Source organism: Trachurus trachurus (assembly GCF_905171665.1).
Source record: "Trachurus trachurus genome assembly, chromosome: 16".
Taxonomy (NCBI): domain Eukaryota; kingdom Metazoa; phylum Chordata; class Actinopteri; order Carangiformes; family Carangidae; genus Trachurus; species Trachurus trachurus.
The window spans coordinates 11,646,449-11,656,145 of record NC_139902.1 but is presented as its reverse complement, the minus strand read 5'-3'; the positions used below and the strand labels follow the sequence as shown (position 1 = coordinate 11,656,145).

General features: G+C 39.4%; 1 protein-coding gene across 1 annotated transcript; it reads right to left on the bottom strand.

The window, feature by feature from the left end:
- Positions 1 to 3,814: 3,814 nt before the first annotated feature.
- Positions 3,815 to 6,985, bottom strand: them4 (thioesterase superfamily member 4; the record flags this gene model as incomplete). Its single annotated transcript, XM_083989544.1, has 6 exons — positions 3,815 to 4,470; positions 4,610 to 4,734; positions 5,430 to 5,540; positions 5,747 to 5,909; positions 6,253 to 6,442; positions 6,872 to 6,985. The coding sequence occupies 6 exons, from the start codon at positions 6,983 to 6,985 to the stop codon at positions 4,424 to 4,426; spliced, it is 750 nt and encodes a 249-aa protein (XP_083845670.1). The 3' UTR covers positions 3,815 to 4,423.
- Positions 6,986 to 9,697: the final 2,712 nt, after the last annotated feature.

Below are 9,697 nucleotides of genomic sequence, written 5' to 3'. Positions count from 1 at the left end.
GGCCCCTACCTCTCCTCCCCCCCCTCCTCCTCCTCCCTGCTCTCCCCGTGCGCCCTGACCATCCCGGGCTGGAGAGAGTTATGTCACCGGCTGTTACGTAATAGCAGCGGATCGGGTTTTGCTTTGTAGTGCTCAGTTGAGAAATATAATCCCATGTTGCTGCCACGAATTTCCGCCCCACTAATGAAGAAGAAAATACACAATGCAAGTGGACACATTAATTTCCACTTGTAGGTTTGGCCTGTTCATTGATAATATGGGAAATAATAAAGGTCACTCAAACACAATCCTTCTTCATAGATTGGTAGATAATTTCAGTAGCTCCTCTGAAGCACAGGGACCTGTGTATGTAAAATAGGCTAAGCATTATAATAATAGCTATTAGATAACCTATGCAATGCATCATTTTAATTGAGGTGGGATTAAAACAACTGCGGACAAAGAATACAATGAATAATCGATATGTCTTCTCGGTTTACATTAGCCTACTGTGGTAAAACCTCCTCTAAGACACGGCGCTATGGGTCCAGACAGACACACAAGATGAAGATGTAGGGAGGTAGGTGGAAAGTAGGCCTAGGCCACAAAACACCAAGCTGAATATACTGCTATGACCTGGATTGAAAATGTTGCTTTTTTAATTTTACTGAAAAGCACAGATGCATAAATGTGTAAAAGTGTAACTGTTTTAGATGGTGGAACTAATTTGAGCAATGTTGACACTGCTGGAGATACAATGCATCATGCTCATTGTGTTATATTATGTCAGTTTGAATTAGCTGTACTTTTAAGTAGACTCTACCTGTAAAAAAAAAAAAAAAAAAACATAGCATGGAGTAAAAAAGAACATCATTAACATTTGAATGGCAATGAAGTGTATGTGAAGAAAACTAAAAGGACAGCACACACACCGCAGATACAGTATATCTACTGAAGTATCTCAAACCAATGGAATAAATAGGTATCCAGTTACATCGTGCCACTTGTCAGGTGTTGCACTTACAGCTCTGAGATCCCTGTTCTTAAAGTCTGTTCATTTTCTGCTACATGCATCCACTGCTTTTTTTAAAGTATATTTTTGGGCTTTTCATGCCCTTATTAGATAGAACAGTTGAGAGAGACAGAAAAGGGGGAATGACATGCAGGAAAGGGCTGCCCAATGCAGGATTCGAAACGGGGCCGCCTGCAGCGAGGACTGTAGCCTTACATGGGGCACCTGCTTAACCTCCTGCGCCACTCAACGTCCCACCAAACTGTTATTTACCCCCACTACATTTTTCTGGCTGCTGAAGAATATCATACGAGTGCTTAGACAAAAGAAATCATGAATTCTTAGAAATTATTGTCACTGTGTGGCAGCGCTACTTTTAACTTTTAACCATTGTAATTTACCTGGCTGTTCAACCAGCAATAAAATAATCCACAGGTTTTATGTATCTTATAAGCATCTCTGTTGCAATGAAAGGTGTTAATGACCATGGGACCAGAGATGGAGGGGTAAAATCTTTTAGCCTATACTTGGTACTTATACAGGTAATTTAACTATCAATGAGTGTATATAAATTGATTAAGTCCTAAACCACAGCCATACAGTATGTGCATTGCAAGTGAGATGAGCCAAGCCAAAGGTGTTCATTTACTTTGACCACAGACTCAACACAATAAATCCTCAGACATAAAAGGCTGGATATTTCTGTCAGATAACTAATTGATAGCAGCACCAGCAGTGTGGTTTTTGTTCAAATATTCAGATGTGGAGTCAGAGTAATTCACAAGATCCTTTAACATCTGACCTGAGGTAACACTTGCCATCAGCACACATTTAAAAGACGACTGTTAATTGAAACACATACTCTTCACCAGCCTGTCAACAACGTCTTTCGCCAGACATTACATTTCTTTAAGGATTTCACATCAGATCAGTCATTAAGCTCTCCAAGGGGACGTTCCTCGTTTAGGCTACTGTGTGTCTTCAGTGAAAATCAGATCTGGGAGTCAGCAGTGGATGGAGGTTGTTGCAGGTGGTTTCAACTGAAACTTGAAGACAAGTGCCCCTACTTTGCTCCCCCAACCTCCATCCGCTTCTTCAAACCCAACTTGACCACAAGGAAAAGAAAAAAATAACTGCTGGTGTTTGTCCTGCGTCCATCACTCAACACAAACGCGCACACACACACACACACACACCTTAAGTTTTTAGAAACTAACCCAGAATTTCCATCTGCACTTTTTCTGAGGTGAGGGGCCCTCAGACGACCGCTGGGCCTACTTGTGCTGTGATGAACCCATACACTGAAAAACCACACAATCAGACCAAACTGTGAGAAGTGAAGTTAAATGCACTAAAAAAAACATGCAGGGTTTGTATATTCGTAACCAACAATTTAGTCGCGACAACTCACTTGGCAGCACCTGCTAATAAACAACACTTTGTGGTATTTGAAGTGGATGTCATCGGACCGAAACTGTCACATTAATTTCAGCAGTTGTTTATTAGGCATTTACTCAATTCATCTAATCAACAACAACAAAAAAATACAAAAAAGTAAAGGCTAGATATTAGAGTAAGCTGTATGTCAAATACAAGAGTTTATTAAAATGCATAACAGGATCCATTAAAAGGAACTATTCTTAAACTCTTATGTTTACATTTTATTTGAATCCAGCAGAATTCATTTCCATGTTCAGTTAACATCTAGGGGTGTTAGCAGGTCAGCAGGAGAATAGCGCAGTTATCTGACAGAGGGGAAAGAGAACAGGAGGACCCTACTCTGAGCTTGGAGTAACACCAACATGTTATTACCGTTGCTACGAGTCAGACTAATGGTTGCTGACATTTTGTTGTCCAATTTGCAAAATGAAATAATATCTTTTCAAGCAAGGTCAGTATATTTCTGCTCCAGAGTTCTAGAGAGCCAGTTGAGAGCTGTGGTGTGTTTGTCTGTTTTCTCTCCTGCTGCCAGCATGCCCAGCACACAGTGAACAATCTTGGTGGACGTCACATTCTGCTTTCCTCTGGCAAATTATTGAATTATTATTGAATTTCCATATTTGTACAAAATCTTGACTTATATCAATGTTAACATGTCCCCATACACTGTTTAAAACTATTTACACTACTGGTTAAAAAAGGATTTGCAAAATCGTAATCTTTATTTAATCAAAATAACTGACAAATTCAGCAGCGTGAGATACTACCGCTCTTTCAGTGGAAATTAAACATTGTTCAGGAAGTTCACCCCAGCACTGATGCAAAACTTTCCACAAATGCGTTGCACTTGTGGCTTTCACCTTCTGCCCAGTTCATCCCAACCCGGCTCCACAGGGCCACCGTCTGGTTCTCAATGTCTTGGGTTGTAAGGTGAACCTCTGACCAACTTGTCTGTTCTCCTTTCTCCGTTCTCCCTCTCACAGGAACTCCTGCAGTGCAGCATTACCCCAAGTAATTCATCGTTTCATGAATGAATCATTTTCAAATTCTATTGATCTGAACTTCATTTTATTTTGTTGAGTTCACCATTTACCTTTGTGCCATTTAAAGTTTTTATTACTGGATTGCTGAAATTTTAATTTAAAAAACTGAAAAGGGGGGGGGTGTTTTGAACCTTTTTTCCCCACTAGTGGAAGTTTTAAATCGTTAGTCTCATAAGTGTTGCATAATGCTTAGTAGTTTTTTTTTTTTTTTTTTACATTTAAAAGTGAAAGCCTCACATCATTAACCAAACTGCTGCTGCAAACCTTGTCTTGTTGACAAACAAATAACACAGGATTTGTATAATTCACATAATACCCTTGGTAAGGCTTTATTGGAGGAAACAAAGTGGCCATAGTACAGTACATTTTCCTCACTCTCAAAAAGCCCCATTGTTACATAAAACCATCAATACTGTAGCAAAGAAACAATAAATAAACCTAGCTATTTTCTTCAATAAATAGTGCCCAGACATGTACTCTTGGTGTGTTAGTTAAGAAGTTAATAAGAGGTAGCCAAGTTAGATTCTTCAAGGATATGTTTGTTAGAAATAAAACACTGGGAAATATTATAAAGTACTACATTTTTAAGATATGAGAAAAAAAAAGGGAGAGTTAACACTTCAGTCCCCTGGCACATAAGCACATGTTCCCAAATATTCTGCAAACAAATGATACACTCACACATTCACACAGACACGCTTTGCACCTTTCTTTGTGGGGCTTGACATACTGCATTCCCTTGACCCTTAGATTTACCTCAGCCATTAAAGCTGAATGCCTGATTCTACACCCTAAAAAACAACCATTTTAATATAATGTCCTGCATTTTGATCCCCACAAGAAGTTGTCAGAGCCTACATGTATACTGAAACAAGCCCAGAGACACACACATACACACACAGGCCTCAGTGTGTGGGTTGGTGCTAGGTAGGATGATATGTTTTTTGTGTCACCCTCCCCCTAGTAGATGGCTGACGTTGATTGACAGGAACAGTGCTGCAAAAGACACATGACATTTTTTTTGTGTGTGAAACAAGACAGTGAAAACACAGAAGATCAAGAAGCAGATAACTGTCTAACTTTGTGCTTTCACTGAAATGATCAATCAGTTGGCTGAAAATAAAAAGTATTTTACCTGTTGCTTCTGTGTGCAGCTTGGAGCCATCAGTGCTGGTCACTTTACATGAGATAAATGTTTTTCTGCCTTCTTTCTTGTCCAGAGAGGATTCAATCAACACTGTGCTTCCCAGTGGGATGGGGCTTGAGACAAAACAATTGTTTGTTAGAGCAAACCGACCATAAATGATCATCATCACACAGTATGAAAATATGGTTTTGCACTAACGCACTGTTTTCTAATGCACTGAGTAGCATCACTATTATTCTATTTTTATTGGTAAGATTATTGTTTTTATATCTAGAGTAAAAACAGCACTTCATAATCTTTGAATGTTCAACCCAAATGGCCCAAAGCAAATGTCTAATGATTCATGGCTTATCACAGAGTGAACCAGAGCATCTGAGCTGAGGCAAACAGTTACAAGCACAACTGTGCCGCTGAATATTTACTTTCCAAATAAATTCATCTATGTGAATTTTTTTTTGTGCCAGTGTTAACTACTCAAACTCTGCCCAACACTCGTGGAGTCTCCTCTACTGTAATGAACACGCAGCACCTAAACAGTGCTTGTCATATTCCTGCACGTAGCCAAATGAGGCTATGCAGAATCTTACACACAGAAATTTAGGCTGTGCACTTGAATTAAGAAAGGTGCTTAATTTTCTTTTCATTTCAATGTATTTTGAATTAATTTAGGTAAATATTAAAACAGTGACACAAACATTCATTCTGTTGGGCTACATTTATTTAAGTTGTATAATCATAAATACATTTATACAACAAATTATTGTTAATTGCTGCATATTGATTAAATAAAAATGTATCCTTCTTGTACCTGCGGTAGTTGATGTTGAGATTGGCAGTCATAACAGGTCCAGAGAGGAAAGTAGCATGAGTTCCTGTCACAGTGTCAATCATAGTGGCTATCGCCCCCCCGTGGACATGCCTGGAAACACACACACACCATCTTTAGACCTCAAATCTAAAGCTTCAAAGTGAAGTTTTGAGATATCTGAGAGTTTTGAAGCCTTAAAAATGCATTTCTTGGCATTTTGAATTTAGTATTAGAGGACTAACATGTGAAAATGTATATTTTACTGTAATATGTGTAGATTGTTTTCAGTATGGAGGACAGTGGAAGTGTTTTCTCACCCTGGGGGCCCCTCCAGTAGGTGTCCCGCCTGGAAAAGGCACGCACTCCTCTGCTCCTCTTTGTTGACAAATAGAACATACTCGAATGCTGCTCCTGTTTCTCTGATGTTGCGAGTGAATAGACGAGCTTTTGACTGAACGAACTTACTCAGATACACTCCTCCTGTTGGACAAAATACACACAATACATAATAAATACAAGTGCAAGAAGGGGTTATACAGTACTGTACCAAAAAGTATTTCTATTTTAAGATTTAATGTATCAATCATTGTATAGTAGAAGCCCGCTGCAAAAACAGCTTTATGGTTGTTAAAATAGATACCCACATTATAAAGTTAAAATACAATACAGTTTAGACTGAAAAGCTTGATCCCTTGGATGATTGCCAGAAAGGCCCATCACTATGCTTTTCTCCATTTCATCGAGAAAACCAAATAAATAATAAATACATCAATACAGCAAAACAAGCAGGAAGACAGACAAACATCACATTGTACATCTTTACCTGTAGCATACTTGAGGGAGCGGTTGTAGCTTGGCAGTCTCCGCCAAGGCCCTCGCTGTGTCTCTCCTCCCTCTGTCTCCACCTCACACTGGCTGTTGTAATGCTCATACAATCGCATCATTTCTGAACCCCACGATGAGTTGGGCAGGCTGAAGTCTCGGGGCTTGGAGGAAAAGAAAGATGGCAATGTCTGCGCAACAAAGAAATGCATAAAGTATCAGACAGGACATGTCAGAGGATTGTATAAAAACATTTATATGACAAGGACTAAATTCTCAAAAGAACTTAGTTATATTCCAATGAAAAAGCACTTGTTTTTACATTTTCGACTTGGGGAATAACTGGCAGGAAAAACCGTCTATTCACTCTGAATCACTACTGTCTGACAATGATGGTGGGTTTGTGTCATCTTGGTCAAACTATGTCTACGTCATTGCTGGACATTTCTACCTCCACTCTGCAGAAAAGGACAAGCCACATCAATACAACTGAAAACAGACAGACAGACAGAAGAGTACATGTAAATCCACTCAGTTCACACAGGTAAACCCCCCCTCCATTCACAAAGACATGACCAGTCATTTCAAGCACTTTCATCACAACAGTTCAGTCTACCTACCACCATGGTCCTCAGTGACACACAGACAGGCGGAGGGCAGCGCTGAGTCCTCATGGCTGGGAGGGAGCTGAGGCTCTGGAAGCCTTGGAGTAACCTACCGAGGCTCCTCGCCATCTCTCAAGCGGTGAGGTATTAGTTTTGTGGACTTGTACACACTGACTCGCCCGCTCAGGACTGATAATAACAACCGGCTTGTGTAACTGATGTAACTGCAGCGAACCGCTATCGCACGGGCTTGCTAGCTCAGGTTGGCTTGAACCGTAACAAATTATTACTGTCACTGACCTGAACACTGAGAAGTGCTTTGTAATACACCGTTAACATGTTAAAAAATTACATCCCATTGTAACAACACACCCTTTTACCGGTGACTTTCATGTGTCATCGGACCTTTCTCTGTCAACTTCCGGCATGAGGAACTCCAGCTATTGCGTCATTTGGATCACGTGCTTTACCCCTCGCATTTTCATTGGCTGTTTCCCTTGACAACCAGGCCCATCCAAAATAATTTTTTGTAAAACTTTATCAACAACACTGGTTCTTCGAGTTTAGTAGAGAAATGTCTATTTGTCATAGACTGTAGCTATTTGTATCCACACACAGTTGACTACCAAAGTCAAACCAGCTGAGTACGGCATGTGCTAAATTTGAGGAATTTCCCTTAGCACAATGCATATTTATTTATAACAGACTGCAATCATTTTTATTTCCACAGCCTAATACTGTAAATTATAGCCTATTAAGTTATATAAAAAAATTAATTATATAAATATATAATATTATATAAATTGTGGCATCTTACTACACTTGAATCAATAGTTTTCTCCAAATTAACTTGTGCAAACACCAGCAGTTGACAATTTTTTAAAAAGTAACTCAAAAACTCATTCAAAGACAACTCAAATTGATTAGAGCCACAAACGATGTCCTGCATTTACCAAGACTGTTTTGAGGGCAAACGTGTCGATTCTTACACGTTTGCCTTTAAAACTGCATCTCTGTAACACAGCATTTAGCCTACTCATACTCCTTTTGTAGCATGGCTGGAGGCAAATTTACTGAACTCAGATTACCTGACCAACGACATGAAAATGTAAGGTTTTTTAGTTTAGCTGGTGGAGAAAGAAATGGGAATCAAGCTATAGCCGTAGGTACTTGAGACTGTGAATGTGATGAACATTTGCAAAGTGACAGTTAGCCCTTTGATGGGCACTAGGTGGGGGTAGAGGAACAGGTCGTTGAACTGTTTTGTTCAATCTATCAAATACCCCTTGACTATATGACAGACAGAAAAATATCATTTTTGCCTTTGACTTCAGTTTTAAATCATTTATGGTTTAACAGACCAACACGAGAAAGCTCATCAGCCAAGTATGTTTTTATTGTGGAAATACTCAGGCAGAAACTAGATTACTGTGGCTTTTTAATAAATATGTTTAGAAATATGACATATTTATCTACATGCCAGTATGAATTTGAGTGACAACTGACCTTTCGCACTTCCACTATGTGACATGAAATAACAACAACAATATTCCCATAGCATTAATTCATATTCATATTTCCACTGAACGTGTTATGGTTGATAAACAAGTGATGCCACACAAACGACCTTGTAGGTTAAATCGATTACCTTGTTTCTTTCTGGTTACCGACAGTAACTCAGGTTTTGTAAGGCAGGCTGGTTCATGTGCTACACAGTCTAGCTTTACTGGTTCAATAAGTGGAGGGTGTTTTGATAATGACACTGCAACCAAGTCTGTGAGGTCTGTATCACAAGTGCGCGTGAAACTTTTTTACAGAAGCACAAGGCCATACTTGAGCCAACCAACCAATGCAATCCCATAAAAAAAGAAAATATAATAAAATTTTGCAACACATTTCCCCACTCCCAATGTCTATCTGTCCTATGAGTTGCAGTACAGACAGTTTTTATGACCTCACAACAGCTCTAGATTTAATTTCTCTTAAGAAACAAGCAGAGCTATAATCACATCAGTCGTGATACAAAATGTGTCCTCCATGGCACGCTTCTTTCTTAAAAAGTCAATGTTGAATGTTTCTGAGTTGACTTTATTTTGCAGCTTCAGGCAGTCCACACAGCTCGCTGTGGAGTCAAAAGAAAAAGTGTTTATTGAAAGAACAAAGTCCTGATGTGTCAAGGCTGCGTTTATATGGCTTTACTTTTACAGCCAGTCTATTACATGCTGCTCGGTATTGGTTTGCAAGTCAAACTGTTGTTCTTGAAGATGCAAGTAGTTGTTTCAAATCTTACCGTGCTTCCTTTTTTGTTGTATCTGCAAAGGCACAAATGGCTTTGTCTCTGTCCAAAATTTCTTGTTTCAAGGTCTGAATCGTTTTCTCTGCCTTCCCTTTAGCGTCTTCATGATCGGCTGAGGAAATAACAGTGTACAACAGAGAGAGACAAATATTACTCCAGAGAGTGTACAAAATGACATTGTCCAAATAAAGGCTATGCCCACTATTAACGTGCACATGTGAGAATGGCTACTGGTATAGCCTACTATGAGCTCAGATTTAAATCAGCTAGGAAAGCAACATGCAGATCAGAAGATCAGTGAAACTGGATAGTGTCGTTAGCCTAAATCTAGTTCCACCGGTTTCTCATTGTTTGAAGTTTAAATTAAAAACAGGACAGTTTTCCAATCCTGGCATCTGTCAGTGTAGATGATGAAAACTGGCAGATCTCAGCAGATCATCCCTGTAAGGAAACATCTTGCCCTTTCAGTTTTGGATAGGCCGGCAAGAGCGTAGAGTACACTTTTCAGTATCTACCCAGAGTTGAAACAAAAGGCTCCCTTACCT